The following is a 23,923-nucleotide window of genomic DNA, read 5'->3' as shown; positions in this document are numbered from 1 at the left end:
GTACAAGAAAAGTTAGAAGAAAACAAAAGAAGACATATTTGGTACAAACAGAGAATGGACCAGAAGAACTGCCCATCAAGGTTAATAATTGAAGGTGAAAGGGAAAGTGGTGGTGATACATCAATGAAAAAGTGAGGATTATTAACAGACGCTCCTCAGAGCAGTATGTTTACTGGTCATCCATGTTGTATAAACGACTATGTCGAGTATGAGAGTGTAGCAGTGCCAGACATATATTGACAATGAAAACACTGATGCAGCGACCTACAGATCAAACGCTACTACACTAGTGTGCATTAGTAGTTCTTCTCTTCTTATGGAAGTGGATAGAATACAAATAATGCACAGTATTAAAAAGGAAACACAATATAATTACCAAGCTTCTGCAACAATACTGAAGTTATATGAATTCTTCTTGGAGCTCCTAATCGCCATGAATAGTATGATACTATTAGAGGATTGTAATTGAAAGGTCTAACACATGCAATAACTAATTATTATGAGACCATCAGACATTTGAAAAATCTCGCTATTGCTCAGGACAGCATGTCAAGGTTCAGATACAGACCTGTTGAACCTTGACTTTGTAAGCTATGCATGTATCATTTCTGTTCACCCTGAAGCCTTAGTACATAAATCTACATTAATGCCATTAATGACTTTGTCAAACTGATGTATATTTTGATTTATACTCCTCTGGGTAAAATAAAAAGTCAAGGAAAATGGGAAAAAATAAGCTGCTTTTCTCCATGCATATATCTTCCTCTTCCCCATTATGATTGAAGTACGCTTTTATTGCAACCATTAATCTTATTTAAATAATCAAATGAAACAAATTTACATTTTAGGCAGTATGTTATTTTACTTGTGTTGTGATTTAATAATTGAAACTGGCCAGCAGCATAAATAAAATAACATATGGACTGAAGCAGAAAATTACTTCGTTCAGTTATTAGACTTCAGCTGTCGAACCTCATACCACCATACCTCTGTGGCAGAACAAGGTGCAAGACTTGCCCAGTACACCCATCCAGCAACTCCAATTCCAGTCCTGTAACAGGCTTATCCTATACCCCATCAGAGGCAAGGCCACTTGTGAAAGCAATCATGTCACATACCAATCCTGACGTAAATACTGTACAGACTTTTATGTTGACATGACTACCAACCATCTGCCCATCAGGATGAATGTAAATCACCAAACTGTTGCCAAGAACAAAGTTGACCAGAGCACAACATGCTCAGTTTCAGTCTGCTTCACAACCTGGTACATTTCGACCCTTCCCTCCATCACCAGCTTCTGTGAACTATGCAGAAGGGAGTTATCCTTGGCACACATACCCCACTCTTGTATTCATCCTGGTGGTGGTGGTGGTTAGTGTTTAACGTCCCATCGACAACGAGGTCATTAGAGACGGAGCGCAAGCTCGGTTTAGGGAAGGATTGGGGAAGGATTGGGAAGGAAATCGGCCGTGCCCTTTCAAAGGAACCATCCCGGCATTTGCCTGAAACGATTTAGGGAAATCACGGAAAACCTAAATCAGGATGGCTGGAGACGGGATTGAACCGTCGTCCTCCCGAATGCGAGTCCAGTGTGCTAACCACTGCGCCACCTCGCTCGGTATATTCATCCTGGCCTCAGTTTGGGGTAACCCACTGTCTCCGCACCCTCCACCCAATTGTTTTTCCTTCCTCTGTCCTGTCACTCTTTCCAGTTTCCATCCCCATGCCACCTTCAGCATGTGTCACTCCCCACTGGCCCCTACAATCCTGCATTAACATGCCTAGCCCATATATCTGCCACCTGTCCCTCATTTCTAGCCAGAAAACTGACTACCTCCCTCTAAGCCACAAGCCACCCAACCCCAGTCCCTCTCCTTGTCTCCTGTGATTACCTTTACTCCAAAAGTACTTACATTCTACAAGAACTTTTCTACAACATTTTCAATGTGTATTCTACTTTACTGTTTAAACAGTGGCTTTCCACACATAAAATTTAGAACTGAAACTTTTTGACATTCACAGCAGATCTGTGTACTGAGGCACTGGATTTAGTTCAATTTTCAGTTGCTTGATAGTTTCACAGACATATCATCCACTTCATTCTGATGATTTGTGAATTATAATACTACACTTCAAATCAACAACACAATGAAGAGCAGCAACAGGGGAGTCATAAAATGAAGTGACTAATATGATAATCAAAAAAAGTCTCAGCAATCAGAAAATGATTGCAGGAGGCAATGACAATACAAATCAATTTACCTGAGCACACAATAATCTTTGGAAGGCAGCGGAGCCATGCTTGAGCACACATATTGGAATACTTCCCCACGAGTGTCAGGTTTTGCAGCAACCCTCCATTTTAGAAGAGAATGATCCCACATATGACGCTCCCGAAGTACCCTTTGTAACAGCTCCTGTGGTGGTGCTTCAACTTCTGTGCTGACCCGCCACAGACGAAGTGGATGACCATCACCAACTTTTTTGTATGACATTTCCACTAAGGTATCGGCTGTGCATGGTACAAAAATCCAGCCTCTACTTCTGCAATAAAGTAACACAAAGAAACATTTACTTTAATCAAAAAGTTCATTGTCTGTTTTCTGGTTGTGCTCTTGTTATACATTTGGGAAATGGTCTTTGATAATATAACAAAAACACTACAAATAAATGCCTGTGTTAATTTAGTATGAGATCATATTTCATGACCTAAAGTTGAACTTTTGCATTTATGTTTATTTTCAGAACAACATGCACAGATGTTTGGCCATACATACACAAAGGAATTTTAGCTTATAAAATTTCATGTAAATGATAGGTCTTTATTGAAGCCCGTCTTAAGAAAGTTATTGGAGATTATACTCAACAACAGTGCTGATGGATAATTAGCATGTCCTATTCCTACACTGACATGATTGAAATTTATACTATATGTGAATATTCACCTGGTGAAATCCAAAGCCTTGTATTCATTTTAATTGGCAATATACTGATACAGTAACAACCAACAAGCATCAAGACAAGTAATGGAACTATCTTCATACTGTGGTACTGATATGTTATTACTTTTTGTTTTTCACAATAAAGGTTACATTATTGGTTATCATCAAGTCTACTTCAGCTTACTTCCACCTTCCTGAGGAGTAACCCTGGTTATACACATTATTTTAGAATACTTTTACTCATGATAAGGGCAGTTCTGAGCACTACTGAATCTTGTACTCCACAGTATTTACTAAATCTGGGTATTTTAGACAGTGTTCTTTAAGTTATGTGGCATCAATTTCTTCTTTCACTTTATCTACCTGACTACCTTGATCCACAGCTTGTAGGGTGCCAGATGAGAAAACACGAGGTAGGTTTCTCATGATTGATGTCTGGAGGATTCAGGCTGGTTGGCATGGGGAAGACTGTTAAGATCCTAGTGATCAAGTGCTGGAGCATTTATTCCAGAGTATCAGAGTTTGAAGCACTCCTAAAAAGCACTGGGGTTCATATAATACTGGACACAGTAACCTGGATAAAACCTGAAATCAATGGGAGTGAGATTTTTGGGATAAAAGTAAATGTCAAAAAGATATGTTAGTGGAAAATAGAGGTGGAATATTTGTCACAATAGACATGTCCACAAAGACAGAAATTGGAGCAACATGCAGAATTATTTGGGAATACCTCAGTACAAAGGGTTGATATAAAGGTATAGTTGAATCTTTCTATTGGCAACTAGAAGTGACCAAAAACTTTAGGGTAAACTTCAGCTCACTAATATGTATCACTGGAACAGATTTTAACCATCCAACAATCAACTGAGATAATTATAGCTTTTTTCATTATGTTCATGACAAGATATCTTGCAATACAGTTCTAAATGCCTTCTCTAGAAACTACCTAGAACAGATAATTGAGAAGCCCACGCTTCATGAATCTATGTTGGATCTAATCACAAGAAATGGGCATGACCATTTTGTTAATGTCCACATTGAAACTAGAATTGATGGCTATGAGGCACTTGTAACAACAATGATTACCAAAGTATAGAGGGCATGATTTACACATTCATAATACTAATTGAGAGACATAGCTGAACAAGAATTGGATACATATGAACATAGTAGAACAGTATGTGATGGGAGGGGCCATCTATGTTTCACAGTGTTTGTAAGGAAAGAAACAGAAATCACTGCACAATATATGTGTAAAACAAAGTACGGGACTGTAGAGAGAGAAATGCTAATGGAAACTTGTTTGGGTGTTAAGAGGGCATGAAGCTTGCAATGATTACCACAAGACAATCTTATCAAAACACATCTCACAAAATCCAAAGAAATTCTGGTCGTAAGTGGGGCTCTCAACAGCACCAAAGATAGTTTCCAGATACTCATGGCTAACACAGTAAATGAAATTGAGGGTAGCAAATCAAAAATAGACATGCTGAACTCAATGTTCAAATATTCCTTTAGAAAGCAAAATTAATGAGTACTGTTCCAGTTTAACACTCATACCACTGCAAAGATGAGTGATATAGATAATGTAAGTGGTATGTATGTAGACTTTCCCAGGATATATTACTGATAAAAATCTCTCAGGTTTCCACCTGGGTAGCAGCTTAAAATACAACAGTGTGTGTCACAGCCATTCTGGAAACATTGTTCATTTAAAACCCAACTTATGTTTTTCTCATCTCATGTCTTGAAAGCCATGAACCATAGTAATCAGATAGATGAAGTATTCATTGACTTCCTAAAAGATTTGACTTAGTATCACACCAATATTTTCTGTACTAGTTACTACTCAAGTTTTCTTTATTGAGTTTTGAAACACATAGCAGCATGATTAACCCATATAACTTAGAAAGAAGTCATGTAATCTATCAGATGTATCAATCAATAATGCCATACTATCAACATGCTTCATTTCAAGTACACCTAGTGGGTCATTGCAAGTGGTGAATAACACCATGTCTTTGGATGACATGTCACTTGGGCCCATCAGCCACCCAAACCACAGGCACACTCTCACTTCTGTTTGTTAGCTAGTGTGGCTTCTCTCCACAGCTGACTGAAGTATTGATGATGACTCTGCACTTGACTGATTGTTCTTTGAACTGTTTCATGTTACAAATGGGCCTGCTTGGTATCTGGCAACTGTAAAGTTTTGTCTATCACTATTAAATTCTGTCTTGGTGGATTGTGATACCATTTGGTTCAAGTACTGCTTCACTTATGAGCACTATACACCAGCATAATTCATACTGCGTCTATTCCAGTTATTTTCATTTTTAGTCTTGGAATGAAATGAAATGATCATATGGCATTGTTGGCTGGGAGGCCCCATTCGGAGGAGTTCGGCCGCTGTATTGCAAGTCATTTTTAGGTGAAGCCACATTGGTGACTTGTGAGTCAATGATGATGAAAATGATGATGAAGGACAGACAACACCCAGTCCCCTGCCAGGAATCGAACCCGGGCCCTTGTGTGGTAAGCGGTAACACTACCACTATGCTATGGATGCACATGGGTCCTGGAGAATTCACAGGATTAGTAACTATTATGAACTATGTGTCATTTATACTGTGTTGCAGTGTGTACAGAAAGTGCTGACAAATGACTTTTGTGCTCTAAACTGGGAATTTATAAACAGCGCTTGATTAGTGACTGGTGTCAGTGTTCACAAAACTTAATAAATTTTTTATTTCATTTTTCTTTTTAAGTAATCTAATCACTATTTCAATAACTGGATGCAGCAGTAACAAATTAGTGGAGAAGAAAATTAATAAAAGTGTGGAGAGTTTTCCTTTATTTTTAAAATGTCTGTTTGTAGGACTTGAAGCCTTCCAAATGTAAATAAAAAGTTTTAAGAGAGAACACCATAAAGTTATGTAATGTTTGGAACACAGATTAAAAGTTTATGTATTGTTTCCTACTTAGAAACGTAGCTTTCAAATCAGTTAAAATGTATGAGAACCACAAAACTAATGCAACTCTAGCATACTAAAGAAAAACATAATGATTTACAAATTCTACCTGTCTCTTGCTTCCTTGAGAAGAGCTGTAGTGCAAGCATAAAGATACCCTCGCCAGTCTTGGTGCATGTCACTGCCTAGCTCCTCCATTGTAACTGGAACACTTTCTTCCATATAGTTAAAGTGACACTGGGAGAGCATTTCATCTGTCACCTGTAACATAAATTTCATGAGTAAGTACAAAAATATAATGTCCCACAGTATAAGAAACTTTTATGAGACTCATTTCTATTGCATTGTGTGCAACACTGTTCAATATCAATTTGAACAGACACACAATAACGTTATGTTAAATTTAGCTAGAGATGGCATGGCGATTCGATGGAACTGTTACGAGCATATTACACAGTCAGTCTGTAGATGAAATTTAACAATTTGATAATTGTTACAAACAATCTTCATTCAGGCAGAGCATGTACACTCGTGATGCTAATAGTGGTGCTGATGGTGGTGGTGATGGATGATGTGAGGTATAAGGTCTCTTCCTTTTCGTAGTATTTAAATAATTCCACTGCTGATGAATAACAACAATAAAGAGAAATAGAAACACACACACACACACACACACACACACACAGAGAGAGAGAGAGAGAGAGAGAGAGAGAGAGAGAGAGAAGCAAAAGCACTGTTAGGTGTATAATATTTGGATACAACAACAATACAATGTACTGATGACAACAAGAGATATTAAATAACAGCTGTCATAATATCAGTTCATAGTGGTAATACGATTGTGATAAAATTTTATTATTATTGTTTGTGCCACATGCCTTTGAAAAATCTTTACAGATCTGGTAGGGTACATGGAAGAAGACCAAGGCAACTGAGAACATTTTGTGTGTGCTCAGTAGGATTACGGTGTGGTAAAACTGTACAGCACATGCTGGTTGGTTAGATGTTCTCTGCATGAGATACAGCAGGAAATACAGGATCTGTTACAATTCATCCACTTAACTGTGAGTGGTGTTTCAGTGATAGATCTAGGCATTCTGTACAGGGAAGACAGGGACCAGACAGAACTTATGATGTTACAGCCATCCCTATAACCAAAAAGGCCGATGTGGTGTTTTCACTGAAACTGAGCCAGTGAGAATCACTTCATCTGTTGGGAATTGTGATGTATCCTGTGCCAACTGGGAGCAAACCGAAACAGCAGGGGTGTATTAATCATCAGTAGTTCAAATGTACAGTGAATAATGGTACCCATTAGAGAAACAGCAACACCATGTTCACTCTGAGTGTATGCCTGGGAGCCCTATTCAATGTGTTGAAGAGGCAATTCTCACAGCCAGTAAGGAAACAGGGTCTAACCATGTGCAAATTGTGGTGCACATTAGGCCAAATGATGCCTGCTGTCTGTGCTCTGAGATAATACTTGGATCACTCTCAACAACTGACAGAGAAGGATGAGAATACCAGCCTTGGTCACAAGGGTTTCGACAAAGCTCACAATCTGCAGCATTGTACTCAGAACAGATCGTGGCTCCCCAGTTCTGAGTAGGGTTGAAGGCTTGAACCAGAGACTGTGAAGGTTCTGTGACAAGCTAGGCTGTGAATTCTTGCGATCACATCATTAGGTTGAGAACTGTAGGGTCCCTCTAAATGGGTCAGGCGTGCACTACAAATCAGAGGCTGCTACCCAGGTAGCTGACTATTTATGGAGTGCACACTAAGGTTTCTTAGCTTAGGTGACATAATATCCAGTCCAAATATTGATAGCCACAGGAGACCCACAAGCATCAGTGTACAATCCCAAGAAATGACCCCCACACATGAGAGTGTTAAAATCCTAGTAGTTAACTGCTGAAGCGTTCACAACAAACTGCCAGAGTTTAAAGTATTCCAAAAGAGCAATGGCACTCACATAGTAGTAGATACAGATACAACTTGAAGTTGACAGCACTGGGATTTTTGGGGGAAACTTAAACATGTATCAAAGGGTTAGGGTAATGTGATATGGAGGTTGTGTGTTTGTAGCAGTAGACAAGAAACTCAGATCCACCTAGACAGAAATTCAAGTTGCATGTGAGGCTGTTCATACAAGACCCAGTATCAGAGGTGGAACAAAATAGTAACTGGACTCACTTTGTGATGTAACAGTAAAATTTAGAGAAATCATAAGTTCAGTTGTACTAAAGTTCCCCAATCACATTGTAATCATCAGAGGAGACTTCAGTCATTAAACAGCCAATTGGGATGGTTACAGTTTTGTTAATGGTGGGCATGACAAGATATCCTGTGAAACATAACCAAATGAAAACTCACTTGTGATGGAAATGTATTAAACCTACTGGCAACAAAAAGACCTGACCTCTTTGAGGATATACACACTAAAACTGGTATCAGTGACCATCAGACAGTCGTTGCAACAATGACTACCAAAGTACAAAGGGAAACTAAAATAAGTAGAATGATTTATATGTTCAGTAAACTAGATAAAGAAGTAGTAGTGTCATATCTCATTGGGGAATTTGTAACTTTTAGCTCAGGACAGGAGCATGTAAAAGAACCATGGGTAAACTTCAAAAGTATAGCAGACCATGGACTGGATACATACATATCCAGTAGAACAGTTTGTGATGGGAGGAAACCTCCCTGGAGTAGAGGCACCACAAAGAACCTTCTAAGGAAACAAAGATGACAGCATAATAGGTCTAAAATGAAACATAGGCCCACTGATCAACAGATTCTGAATGAAACACATTTGTCTGTCAAGAGAGCCATGTGTGAAGCCTTCAATGACCACCATAGCAAAATATTTTCAAAAGATCTTTCACAAAACCCAAAGAAGATTTGGTCATATGTAAACACTGTTAGTGGCACCAAAGTTAGTATCCAGTCACTCACAGATGATACTGGGGCTGAAATTGAGGGTAGCAAATCAAAAGCAGAAACAATAAACTCTATTTTTAGACGTTCCTTTACAAAAGGAAACCCAGGCAAATTACTCCTTCTTATTACCTGCAACATCTCACAGATAAGCAGTCACACTGATCCAGCTTCAACATCACAAATGGGACAGTGAGCACTGAGGCTTCAACAATGGACTTACACACAACAATGGGACAGATTGCAACACCCATACCACCACCAACAAAGGTCACAACAGTGAATTTGTCTCACAGTGTTTGAGCCCCTTGCTCCTCAGGACTCATATGTGGTGTTGCAACAGAGTGCTATCTGACACAGAAGTGTACAAAAGATTAATACTTTGCCCAGGCAAATTAATATTATGCCAATTTCTTGACGTGGTGAACTTTTACTGATGGACTTATCTCCTCTGCCTGCCATTCCAGCACCAATTATGAATACTATGGCACAAAAACATGCATGTGGCAGAAGAAATCTTGTATCGATCCCACAAATGGCAGCCACTGCCCTATCAATCACATCTGATGTGAGTGGTATGGTGATAGAAGCAGTGCTTCGATAAATTATAGTGTGAGTACAGCAACTGTTGCATGTTTATTCTTCTTCTTCCTCTTCTTTTTCTTGCCCCCCCCCCCCTCCCCAAACACACATACAAAAATCTGATTCCCAGTGCAAGTGGTTAGCATATGATACGGAGTTGTTCACAATAAATGCAGTGGTGAGTCATTTTAAAGTTGACATTGAGGGTACAAAACTTACTTTTTATACCAATTAATAGACATTGGCAGGTTCTATTCATAACCCATCAAAAGACAGTAGCCAATGGTGTTTTTGACATCGGGATTATATCACACAGTTTATGACCAATTTCCAGCAACTCCACAGGGCAGACAGTGTCACCACAGACTACCTTTCCTGGATAAATATCTTCTTGGTGGATTTCAACTATGATGAGCCAGCCAAAGCACAACAATGAGATAAATAAAAAAAAAAAAAAAAAACATGCATCCTTCTAGATAACATCACGACTGGGTTGAAAATAGTATGACACACTGTGCCTGGCTACTCTGTGCAAGTTTGGTGGAACATAGCACCAAACAACATCAGACCCTTCATCCCACTTCCCATGCAGAAGGCTATTTTTGACCAACTACATGGAATGTCACACCAAGGAGTATGTCTCACAACCAAACTAATAATAGACCATTTCATATGGCCTAGCATCAAATAAGACTGCAAAAATTAGACACAACCTTGTACAACTTGCCACTGCTGTAAGACACAGCTGAAACATTGTCAAGTTCGATATCTATGGGCTCCTCCCGGAGTCTTCCAGCACATTCTCCCTGCAGTTGATTGGGTCATCTGCTTAGTCAATGCTGTACCTCTCCCTGACATCATAGCAGAAACTGCAGCAAGAGTATTTGTACAATCATGAGTGTTACATTTTGGCTGTCCTGCTTCCATCAGGAAAGACTGAGTCAGCACTATTTATTGAATTCTGTAATCTTTGCAGTGAGCAGTACTTCTGCACCACACATATCACCCTCAAAGCAATGGGTTGGTGGAGTGCTGGCACCATACACTAAAAATGGCACTCATGTGTGATTTGTGATGGTTGGAAAGAATTCTTGCGTTGGGTGCTTCTAGGCATGCATTCTGCACATAAAGAAAACCTACCTGCTTCATTTGCTGAAATCCTATACAGTGAGCCACTCATCCTACCAGCTGACTTCATCTTGCCGACATGACCACCCACAAACAAGGAACTACCTAATCTCCAATGCAGCATGCCTCAGAATACCACCTCCATGGCCACATGGCTCACCCAAAATTTTTGTACATCCAGCTCTAGAAGATTGTGATGTTGCAGGATGATACGATCTGCCCTGCCTCGTAGCCACCATGTTCAGGCCACACAGAGTGATAAAATGTGGAGCCAATGCCTTTGACATTCATGACCATGGGAAACTATCTGCTGTACAATGCATGGATTCTGTGGGATACAAATAGCAGAACCTACACCCGTACAGCACTCACAAATGGCAATTCTCTTGCTCCTTAATAGCATGCCTCCAAAACTGACATGTCAAACGAAAACAACACTGTTGTAGTGCATCTCAATTTGCAGCAATTTCAACCAGAAGAAATGATCATAAAACTGGTCGACAAACTGCATGGGGCACGACAGGTTGATAACAGGTTTCTCTCCAAACAATTCACTTGCAGCTACAAACTCGCCACAATGTCAAACCAACCATGATCACATCATTATTATCAACTGATGGAGTCCTTACCATCACAGCTACTAATATGCAGCACCCACTCCCATGCACGCAGACAGAGGTTAAGGCTATTGCAGCATGATCCTGCTGTCCCCACTGCCTAGTCCTCTGCCTCTCCTACCGCACTCCAACGCAGACCAATAGTCATGCTGCAGCCAGCCCCACCAATTCCCTCTCCAAGCTTACACCACAAAAGCTATGTGATGATTACATCATCTGTGGACACTTTGATGTCCTTTGTGCCCCCACCCTGTGCTTCGAACTACTGGGGAAGGGTGAGCAGTGAGACTGCTGGGATGAGACTATCTTTGGTTGAGATGGTTCTTTCTGAACAACAGATCTGTGAATGGACTCACATAATAGTAGATACAGATACAACTTGAAGTTGACAGCACTGAGATTTTTGGGGGAAACTTAAACATGTATCAAAGGGTTAGGGTAATGTGATATGGAGGTTGTGTGTTTGTAGCAGTAGACAAGAAACTCAGATCCACCTAGACAGAAATTCAAGTTGCATGTGAGGCTGTTCATACAAGACCCAGTATCAGAGGTGGGAACAAAATAGTAACTGGACTCACTTTGTGATGTAACAGTAAAATTTAGAGAAATCATAAGTTCAGTTGTACTAAAGTTCCCCAATCACATTGTAATCATCAGAGGAGACTTCAGTCATTAAACAGCCAATTGGGATGGTGCTGGTAATAAAGTATGTATTATCTACAATGGCTGCCTTAGTTATTCTGTTATGAGTATTCCTACCTGGATCTATCACAGTTATAAAACATCACTTATGAGAAATAATCAAGATTGTCTTTTATTTATTATTTGTTTATTTATCAGGTTCTATAGGACAATGTGAGCCAAAGCTATTTGTGCATAGAACAAGTCTACATCTACACGATTACTCAGCAAATCACACTTAAGTGTCTGGCAGGGGATTCATCAAACCACCTTCACAATAATTCTGTGTTATTCGACTCTCGAACAGTGCATGGAAAAACTGAACACCTATATCTTTCCGTGTTAGCTCTGATTTCCATTATTTTATTATGACAATCATTCCTCTTTATGTAGGTCAGTGTCAACAGAATATTTTTGCATAGTCAGTACACAGTTTACAGAATGCTGATTAGATTAAAAAATGTGTGACTTATTTATGACAATATGTTTTGGGGGACACATTACCCCATTATTAAGTTCTATAAAACAAGAAAACACAAATCATTACATCCCATTACTACACATATGAGTACTGAAACACACATAAATATATCTGTAGTGCCCTGCTGTAACACATACCTTGAAGGTAATATGCCATTAGGCATGCAATACCATAGGGCAAAAACAAGTGTGTCAGCATGTGTAGTACTGCAGTGTAATGATTTTTGTTTCCTTGTTTTGTAGGACTTAATAATGAGGTAACATAGTTCTGAAACATTTTGTGGTAAATAAAAAACACATTTTGATGACTGGTACAGAATATTCCCAGTACAGATAAGTGATGCAGTTGTGCATGGCTTCACAACAGATAAAGAATTAAATATTTCATAAAACTCAAAAAACAGACACCATACAAAAAAGAACAGATTATGGAGGAAGTTCTCAGCTACTGCAAGGGACTATTGTACAGAATAGGATAAGTGTACTACAAGGAACCTTCGAAGTTAGAGTGGAATACTTAAGGTTTATCACCCAAGTTTTCTAGTTCTGCTGGAAGCCTATTGAAAATGAAACTTGCTTAACAATGGGTATCTTTCTGTATAATGTTTAAGAGGAAGTGTTATTCAAATGTATATCTTTTCCATCTAATGTTCACTGAATAAATGTGGCAGTTTTTTCTGAATGAGTCAATACTGTCGGCAACAAATCGCATGATAGAATATATATATGTACAAGAGAGAAAAGGGTTAGATTTCGGAGACACCTGAAGTTCACTCTGACACTGCAAATTAGTCTAAGTACCCATTTATCAGCTAAGAGTATTCTTGGTGAGTGCACAGGGTTGCTCCAAAGTATAACACCAAATGAGATAACAGAGTGAAAGTAAGCAAAGTAAACAAAGTATCATGTCAATAAACGAAAAAAACTACCCATGTACCAGCTTATTTACCAAAATGTCATGCAGGAAATAAATAAAATGAAATTGTGACTGGCAGCAACAAATGTTATTTGTTTGTAAAGCACCATTTCTAATGGATAAAACACAAAATAAGCACATGCAAATGCTGTAGAGTGCACTTACTGTGAAAAGATGTTTGTGTTCAGTGATAAGGTAGAGAAGACAGTCATGAGGCTGTGTCTTACTGTGAATGTTCATTGTTGGACACCTTTTATATGTAAATGCTGAAGAGTGCACTTACTGTGAAAAGATGTTTGTGTTCTGTGATAAGGTAGAGAAGACAGTCATGAGCTGCCCGATTTTCAGCAAGCTCAGGCTGCAGTTGAAAAATGGAGGGAGCAAGGCATACTGCAATATTGCTGGCAGTCATCTGATTGACACTGGAATGTTGAGCTACACATGATAACAGCCACAATAGAGCCTGTAGTGCTTCTCGGTGTTCATCTGGCAGTAGAAGCAGTGCACAACGTACAGCTTCAGCACGGAGGCTTGCCACTGATACATCTGAAAACAAGAAACATGCATTGTTAAACATAAATCATAATCTATCGTTTACAATTTATAAACCAAAATTAACTTATTTTTTCCACAAAAACACTATTGAGGCAAACATACTGAATATGAAATGTGTAATGTAAAAGGTATTGCAAAGTAAGGAACTGTAGGTCCAAGACTGTCATAACTGAAAAGGCACACTAATTTTTAAAATGCTATTGTCAATATATCCAATGAATTAAACCTATCCTGGAAGATATAAGTGAGGTTTTACCGATTTTTAGTTTCTTGCATTGATTTCCTTACGCTCATTTTGACATTGTTCATCTTTTCTCAAAAGGGCTTTGATTTCTTTGAAATCTGTGATGAATCTCTCTTTGTTTTTATGGCAACTTTCTAAGAACAGTCATGGCAGATCCTTCCCATCTCTCACATCTGTATTTGGCACAAGGATGTCTACAGCATACCGCACAAAATTTTTGAATTTTAGTGACTAATGCTCCACATCTTTGTTCCCAGAGATGACTGTTTGACGTTGATTGGTTCGATGATCTGCAATGTTTTCTGTCACATTTATTATGCAAAATCTATGGAATGAGGTAAAAGATTTGTTTGAGGGCATCGCTGCAGCATATATGCAACAAAGTGTGACTCCTATGTGGGTATATAAGCACTGACATGTAGGCAAAGGATTGGTGTTGCATTCCTGTCTTTCCAACATGTGTGCAGTAAATTGGAATTGCAATTATTACATTCTTCTTGAAGTTTGACAGTGTTTCACCCTTCTCATCTATTTTGCATACCAGGTGGATTGGTTTTTACTAGGTATTTTATCACAAGATTCTCAATAATTCTGAGGGAATGTCATCTACTATAGGTGATTTGTTCTGACTTATGTCTGCAAATGCTCAGACAAATTCTTGCAGTATCATATTTATTATCTTATCTTCATTTACTTCCTCTCCCCATTCCATAATAGTGCCTTCAAGTTTCTTTCGTTTTTATAGCCCTCCTGTATATTATTTCCACATTTCACTCCATATTTGTTTGCTTAGTACTGGCTTGACATCTAAACTCTAGATATAAATATCTGCTTCTACTTCCTCAAAAGGTTCCTTCATCTTCCTGTATATGGCCTCTTTGGTTTCCATAGTCATGTGTGCATCTACAGCACTGGTTTTCTCCTCTAGCCATTTTACACTTTCAGTAAATGTCATTTTTAGATGATGGTATTCCTTTTTGCCTGCTCTATTTGCTGCATTTTTGTATTTTCTCCTTTCATTAATTAAATTCAATACACATGTTATCCAAAGATTTAAGTTGGGCCTTGTCTTTACACTAGTTGTTACTCTACTGATTTCACTAATCCATCTCTCAAGCCACCCATTCATCTGCTATTTTGTTCCTTTCCATGATTTCAGCCACATGCTCCCTTCAAAACTCCCAACATCTGAATATTTCATTCTTTCCAGACCCTGCATCTTTAATGTCCTAATTCTCTGCAATTTCTTCTATTTTACTCTGCAGTTCATAACCAATAAATTACAAACAGAGTCCATACCTGTTCCTGAATATGTTTTGCAGCTTCAAATCTGCTTTTGGAATACCTTTCATACCATTATATATTCTACATCAAACATTCTGGTGTTTCTATATCTCATCCATGTTCACAACCTTCTTTCATGATTCTTAAATTGTTTTCAGTAATTAAATTGTGATCAGTGCAAAATTTTACCAGGCAGCTTTCCCTTCTATTCCTTTCTCCTAATCCACATTCTACCATTTTTACTTCTCTTTCTTTTCCTGCTATTGGATTCCGGTCTCTCATCACAGTCTAAATTTCATCTCCACTTTCATAATTTATTTTATTTCATCACACTTTCTTTTTCAATCTTTTTGTTGTCTATAGTGACAGTTGTACTACTGTGATGGGTATTAGCTTTGTGTCAGTATTGACTATGAAAATGTTTTTATTATGTTGTTCGAAGTAGTTCACTTGCATTCCCATTATATTTTTCACTACTAGTCCTATTCCAACATAAACTATATTTGATTTTGTGTCAGCAACCTAGTACTCACCCAACCTGGAATCCTGTTTTTCCCGCCACCACAATTCACTAAATCCACTTCAATTTATTGATTCATTCTTTTAAAACTACGAGGGTAATCCAAAAAGTAATATCTCCTATTTTTTTTATAAGTACATAGACCTATTTATTTCTACAATGGTTTACATCAGTTTACAGCTTGAACATTTAGCTATTTTTCAACATAATCACCATTTCTGTTAATGCATTTTTGGAGATGCTGTGGCAGTTTTTGTATGCAAATGTCGTACCAGCTCGCCACCATGCTGTTCAGAAAGTTATGAACTTCTTCTTTTACCTCGTCGTCGGAGATGAATCGCTTTCTGGCCAAATGTTCTTTTAACCTAGGCAACAGGTGATAGTCACTGGGCTCCAAGTCAGGACTATAGGGTGGGTGGGTGGGTGATTATATTCCACTGAAACTGTTGCAGAAGAGCAATGGTTTGCCAAGCGATGTGTGGGCGAGCGTTGTCATGGAGAATGTGTACGCCCTTGCTCAACGTTCCTCTTCTCTGGTTCTGAATAGCCCGTTTGAGTTTTTTCAGAGTCTCACAGTACCTGTCAGTGTTAATTGCAGTCCCAGCAATTCAGCTCCGATGACTAGGTGAAAGAAGAGGTTCATAACTTTCTGAAGAGCATGGCGGTGAGCTGGTACGACATGGGCATACAAAAACTGCCACAGTGTCTACAAAAATGCATCAATAGAAATGGTGATTATGTTGAAAAATAGCTAAATGTTCAAGCTGTAAACTGATGTAAACAATTGTAGAAATTAACAGGTCTATGTAATTATAAAAAAAAATAGGAGACCTTACTTTTGGGGTTACCGTCATACTTAATCTACCAACCTGACTGAGGGGTGTAACATTTCACACTCTGACCCACAGTACACAAGACTTTTTTTCTGATGACAATATCCTCCTGAGTAGTGCCCACGTGAAGATCCAAATGTTATAATACTTTTACTTCCATAATATTTTACCCAGAAGGATATTGTCATCATTAATGCATACAAAGGGCTGCATGTCATCAGGAAGTACATGGCTCTAATTTCCTTCATTTCAACTGTTTGCAGTGCAAACATAGGAATGCCTTATTGGCTAGTGTTACAAGACCAGATCATCCACAGTGTTGCCTCTGAAACTACTGAAAAGTCTGTTGCCCTCTTCAGGAACCACATGTTAGTATGACTTCTCCAGAGATACCCCTCCGAAATGGTTGTACCTGCAGTATGACTATCTGCATTTATGAGTAGAAAACAGATTCAGTTACAAGATTTTTAATGACGATATATATGCAACATATTACCAAGTTTATCAGGGGGAGGAAATTAATACCTTTTCAACTCTTGTTTCACCTTCAAAGACAGTCTCTTTCTTCTTCTGGGTAGATACTTCAGTTCTAGTGGCTAAAGTCCTCCTGGTAATTTTTTTAGTAGAAGACTAATTCCAGCCATGCTACTAAAATTTCAACGTATTTCTTCATAATCTCAGATAGTAATCAAAGTTTTCACATATATGATTAGTGTGTGTGTTGGTTTCTTGTAAACTATATGGCTCATAGTTATATATTTTCATTGGGCTACTGTTGTTGCTGTGGTCCTCCGCCCTGAGACTGGTTCGATGTAGCTCTCCATGCTACTCTATCCTGTGCAAGCCTCTTCATCTCCCAGTACCTACTGCAACCTACATCCTTCTGAATCTGCTTGGTGTATTGATCTCTTGGTCTCCCTCTAAGATTTTTACCCCACATGCTGCCCTCCAATACTAAATTGGTGATCCCTTGATGCCTCAGAACACGTCCTACCAACTGATCCCTTCTTATAGTCAAGTTGTGCCACAAACTCCTCTTCTCCCAAACTCTATGTGATACCTTCTCCTTAGTTAACTGTCATCTACCAATCTAATCTTCAGCACTCTTCTGTAGCACCATATTACGAATGCTTCTATTCTCTTCTTGTCCAAAATATTTATCATCCATGTTTCACTTCCATACATGGCTACACTCCGTACAAATACTTTCAGAAACGACTTCCTGACACTTAAATCTATACTTGATGTTAACAAATTTCTCTTCTTCAGAAATGCTTTCCTTGGTGTTGCCAGTCTACATCTTATATCCTCTCTACTTCGACCATCATCAGTTATTTTGCTCCCCAAATAGCAAAACTCCTTTACTACTTTAAATGTCTCATTTCCTAATCTAATTCCCTCAGCATCACCCGACTTAATTCGACTACATTCCATTATCCTCGTTTTGCTTTTGTTTATGTTCATCATATACCCTCCTTTCAAGACACTGTCCATTCTATTCAACTGCTCTTCCAAGTCCTTTGCTGTCTCTGACAGAATTACAATGTCATCGGTGAACCTCAAAGTTTTTATTTCTTCTCCATGGATTTTAATACCTCTCCAAATTTTTCTTTTGTTTACTTTACTGCTTGCTCAATATGCAGATTTAATAACATCGGGGAGAGGCTACAACCCTGTCTCACTCCCTTCCCAACCAGTGCTTCCCTTTCATGTCCCTCGACTCTTATAACTGCCATCTGGTTTCTGTACAAATCGTAAATAGCGTTTCACTCCCTGTATTTTACCCCTGCCACCTTCATAATTTGAAAGAGAGTATTCCAGTCAACATTGTCAAAAGCTTTCTCTAAGTCTACAAATGCTAGAAAGGTAGGTTTGCCTTTCCTTAATCTATCTTCTAACCGATCTACCCCAAGGTCGGCTTCTACCAGTTTTTCCATTCGTCTGTAAGGAATTTGTGTTAGTATTTTGCAGCCATGACTTATTAAACTGAAATTTCAGTAATTTTCACATCTGTGAACACCTGTTTTCTTTACTAATATGTCCAAAAGTGATATATTTCTCCACACCATCAAAAATGTAGAAGATAGAAGAAATACAGGTCAAGGCAGATACTTGTCACATATGTGTGAATGCTACAGATTGCTACATCTGACAGATACAGCAGCTAAGTCACAGAAGTGTGCACAGGGAAGGTACTAGGAGACTCAATGCAATGGGGCCATTGATATGTCACTGGGACTGAAGTAAGCTCATTGGAACAGAAAAAATATTGGAACAAACGGAGGAGTACAGAGTAAAGAAAGCAAGCTAAAATTTAGTATGTGAATTCTCAAAGCTATCAAATTAGCTCTTCATAAGCACACTATGTGTGTCAGTTCCTTCTTTACTTTTATTTAAAGGAATGTTTGACTACTTACGCTGGAAGATTGATATGAATGTTTCCGAGAGCTTGTTTGTCATTAGTGGATCTGGAAGCTCCCTAAAATATTGCTTTACCATGTCAGCAACATCATAAGCTTGTTGGCCTTCATAGCTGACAAGGTCTCCATGAGTCTCTGTCATGATCTTCAGTTTATGTATACGAGAGCGCACTCCAGACTTGCGGAACAACCCAACTTGGTCAAGGGCATTATTTTCAAGCCAGCGCAAGGCAATCTGGATACAGCGAGGTAGGGCCTGGCCAGATCGCTGTACTGATACTACCAGTGGAACTCCAAACACACTCTTATCTGAAATGACAAACAGATGTCATTCGCAAAATACCATAACATTCACAGCCATTTACCAATCAGAACATATACAACTTTTAAAAACAACTGATATTTCAATGACAACAACAACACACACATGTTCACAGACAATAAGTAGCAACTACATGCCTCTTACATGACTCCACACCCAGGTATCACCTTAACCTGTTCCAGCAGACTTTATTGTTTTGTAAAAGGCAAAATTATTCTTGGCAGAATGGCTCCTGATGGTTTGATGCAGATAGGACAACTGATTGTCTGTGATATTTCATTTAAATTGATCACACTGTTTCAAAGGTCATGATTAGCACCACTGCTGAAGAATTGAGTAAGGAAATAACATTTTGAAACAGCACAAAATGATTTCCAATTGACTACAGTAAATTGTGGCTACTGCTGCTGACATTTTTATTGTGTTAGATATGCTCAGTGCACAGCATCATTGTTTTTACCATGGGGCAATGTAGAAGGAGGTATAGGAAAACCAACAGTTTTTTCAGTACCACTGATACCTCAGTATACCTAGCATCAAACATCATGAGATTTGAACATTCCACTAAGTCATGAATTGGTGAGTTAGTTTCATATTCCATGTATCATTTCACACTCACATTGCAAATTAATTTGTAAATATGGCTAAATGCTGAACATTTATAAGGTTATTATTTTTTAAATATACAGCCCACAACCCTTTACACATTAAAATAATAGACATCATTTTATGGAACAGAAGGAGTTGTCAAAAAGAAACTTTTGCAAGTTGTTTTCAAATTTTCCTTTGCTGTCTGTCAAACATTTTATATCACTGTGTAAGTAATCCAAGATTTTTTGCAGCATCTTGCACCTGTTTTTGTGCCAAAAACAATCTTAACACGGAGTAAAGAATGTCATTTTTCCTTCTGGTATTGTAATTATCTACATGACTGCACCTTTTGAACTGTAGTGGATTATTTACAATGAACTTCATGAGGGGGTAAATATACTGTTAAGCAGTAGTCAGAAAGCCCAGTTCCTTAAACAGATGTCTACAAGATGATAGTGGGTGAGCATCATATATCATTCTTACAGCATGCTTTTGAACAACAAAGACTTCCCTTCTACAAGTCGAGTTACCCCAGAACATTATACCACATGGCATTATTCAATGATAGTATGCAAAATGTGTCAACCTCCCCAAGATTTGCATTGATTCTAAGCACAATTGTGGCTGAACTAAGTTGTTTTCGGAATTCCAAAATGTGCTCTTTCTAGTTTAAATTCTCATCAAAGTAGACACCTAAGAATTTTGAAGTTCCCTCACCATGTGCTACACTTATCATTGGTGTACCCTAAATGTGCAGAACTAAATATATAATGTCTTTTTAAAATTGAGGATGAGACCATGCACAGAAAGCCAGTCAGTAATACATTTCTTCTTTTTCTTAAGACCTGCAGAATAATCATATTCATTGCATTCAGTTCTAATCTGGCAATATCTATATTTGATGGTATTGTGGAGAAAAATTTCCTAAACTGAGAAAACTATGTTTCTTCTCATTTAATGTTGTCTTTGTTGGGGTCTGTGTTAATAATTTCCATACAGTTTACAGATAATTAATTAAGACTATAAGCAGACAGAATATAGTTTATAATCTCACAATTTTCATTGTCTGAGAGGTTAACTAGCAAACCAGTCACCTTTCATGTCTTCTTATTGTTCCAGTAGACACATTGCAGATCACTGTCAAACACAACATAGCAAGTGGTCTATAAACTATCAAATAGTTTACAACACATAAAAGTGACTGGTACACAGTATAGTGGAGCATGTTGTAAATATTGTTTGTTGGCATTTAATAGACAGACTTCCACAAGATCAAATACACAATCCAGGCTGTAGTTATAAATTTTAGCTTCCAGTCTAGTGACATACGTTTTCTACTGTTGTAAAGCAACAATATACATACAATTAAGACATAGAAATAACATTGTGACGCATAATTTGGTGGTCTGAAGCCATGTTTTAGACATCAAGTGTATCTTAACTTGTAAGTTACACTAAGCCACATATGTTTTGTATTGTCACAGAAAAGTAATGTGGACAATTTAGACATGTGAATACCACTGTGACACTATTTGAGCATCTATCGTGCCTTGCACAAAAATGGAGTGCAAAGATTGAACAACAGCCACTGTCAAGTGCACATTACCCTTTAAGTCACACCAGTAGTGTCAATAAAGTGAGCTACATGTATTTTGTACTTTTATAGAACAATAACATAGATATATGTGCCAACTCCGATCCCCTGCCCCTTCTCTCCCCTAACCACTCAACCTACCACTGCACACAGGCAACCAGGCCGTGTGACGTCACAAGTACGCATACCATGGGCAAGAAACCCAAGATATAGGGGGGAGGGGGGGGGGGGGAGTGCTCTACCAAGATGACAGCGTACCTACAAACACAAGATGTTTTATGACTGGTACTTCAGTCTACTGACCAATTTTAGAATCATATGGAGGAGTGTACACTAGAAACTGTCATAAGCAGTTCACCATTTTCTACAGTTTTTGTTGTTGCTACACATGAGAGTGTGCTCAAGTCCTACATATTTAACATCTGTATAATATATTAAAGCTACTTAGAACACATTGTAAATTATTCAAGAACAGATTTTTATGGCAGGTATAATTCTGCATATTGTATTTTTAAAACCAGTTGTAAAATGCACGGATCATTAAGCCATACATCATTCATCATGTGCCATCTTGTACCTTCAAATAGAAAAAGGTCTTTTACCATCAAACATGTGATCTTTCCAAACTAACTGAGTTTTGTTAATGTTTTAAGAATTTTGCCTATATTGAAAACGGAAATTTTTGGTAGTTTCCAGTAGCCTGATTTTCAAAATATGGCTAACTTGTAACTGGTTTTTGATAATACTCCTGCTTAATTTGATTTCACTTACTTATTATTGGTATATAGTAGAGTAGTAATGTGACAGACAGATGACTGAATACAGTGTTGAGATGATTTTATCGATTGCAATACTTTTAAATTTCAATAGAATATTTGTTTCTAGGTACACGGCCATGTTGTACATGGGAACAAGTTTTCACATTTGGAAAAACCTTAATTTTCGAGAGCACTTTTTGTAATTTCAGAAGAAGACTGCAGCACATAAAAAGTGAATGCCACCATAAAAAGTGGAATAGGAATATATATTAAACTTCTATTGTGGGCAAAATGTGAAAGTTTGAAAAGCTCTCCCCTACTACTAGCTCATCTACATATTCTTATGATCCATTTTATTCCCTTTGACAAAAACTGGCCTGAGAATGTTTGTGTAACTGAAAGTGGTTTTTGTAGTGGTCTTCAGTTTGAAGTCTGGTTAGATGCAACCTGTGAAAGCCTCTTTGTTTCTTGATGGCTGCTGTAACTTACAATCATTTGAACCTGCAAACTGGAGTCAAGCCTCTACAATTTTTCCCCTTTGCCCCCACCCCTCACCTGCTCCATAAACTTCCCTCCAGTAGCTAACAGACTAAACAGATTATTGCTTCCTACCTCAGGATTGTGTCATACCAAATGATCCCTTCCTTATACTCAAGTTTTGACACAAAATTCTTTCCTCCCCAATTCGATTCAGTATCAGTATAATTATTTATATGATCAACTGACTAAATATTGAGTATTATTCTGCAGGACCACATTTCAAAAGCTTCTATTCTCTTTTTGCCTGAATTGTTTCTCATCAACATTTCACCTACATATAAAGCTGCACTCCATACAAGTACTTTCAGAAAAAACTTACTGACACAAAAATTTATAAGCATATTCAGTGTTAACATATTTTCCTTCTTCATCAAAGTATTTCTTGATATTGCCAGTCTGCATTTTATATCATCTTTAATTTGTCCATCATCAGATATTCTGATGCCCAAACGACACAACTTAGCAACTACTTTTAGTGTCTCTAATTCCCTCAGCATTGCCTGATTTAATTTGACTACATTCCATTACCCCTGTTTTACTTTTGTTGATATTTATCTCCTCACATCTTTTCAAGATACTATCCATTCAGTCTCAACATTCAAGTTGTTTTCTCTGATACAATTACAATGTCATTATCAAACCTACAAGTTTTTATTACATCTCCATGAATCTCACCTTTCCAAATTTCTCCTTGTTTTTTTTCTGCAACTGTTAAATAATCACGATAAATGACGATCTGAAGTGTTTTAGAATGAGTTTTAATACCAAATCGCTCTGTGCCTTGTACATTACGTTAAAAATGATCATGTATTCTCTTTTACGGTAGCATCACCGATATCTATGCTGCAGGCTGTCGTTTGTTACGAAACGTTTAGAAGTACTACAGACGCATAGCTCATTAGAAACATCGTAACGCCCGAAATATTCGTTTCCCATAAGCTGCGACGTTTGGTTTCCATTCAGGGGACGGATGTCTATCTTAACACCAGTGTGATCAAATTCTG

The 23,923-nt window shown here is 38.1% G+C and overlaps 1 protein-coding gene across 1 annotated transcript in view; it reads right to left on the bottom strand.

The window, feature by feature from the left end:
• LOC126249400 (rho GTPase-activating protein 7) overlaps window positions 1-23,923 on the bottom strand; it is a 281,270-nt gene that overhangs the window by 24,002 nt on the left and 233,345 nt on the right. The window contains exons 11-14 of the mRNA XM_049951053.1: window positions 19,112-19,423; window positions 13,542-13,804; window positions 6,027-6,178; window positions 2,266-2,547 (exon numbers count right to left, since the gene is read on the bottom strand). Coding sequence (XP_049807010.1) covers window positions 2,266-2,547; window positions 6,027-6,178; window positions 13,542-13,804; window positions 19,112-19,423 — 1,009 coding nt within the window. The remainder of the gene's footprint in view (window positions 1-2,265; window positions 2,548-6,026; window positions 6,179-13,541; window positions 13,805-19,111; window positions 19,424-23,923) is intronic.

This window comes from Schistocerca nitens, chromosome 3 (assembly GCF_023898315.1).
Source record: "Schistocerca nitens isolate TAMUIC-IGC-003100 chromosome 3, iqSchNite1.1, whole genome shotgun sequence".
In the NCBI taxonomy this organism is placed as follows: domain Eukaryota; kingdom Metazoa; phylum Arthropoda; class Insecta; order Orthoptera; family Acrididae; genus Schistocerca; species Schistocerca nitens.
This window is presented reverse-complemented; position numbering and strand designations above follow the sequence as displayed.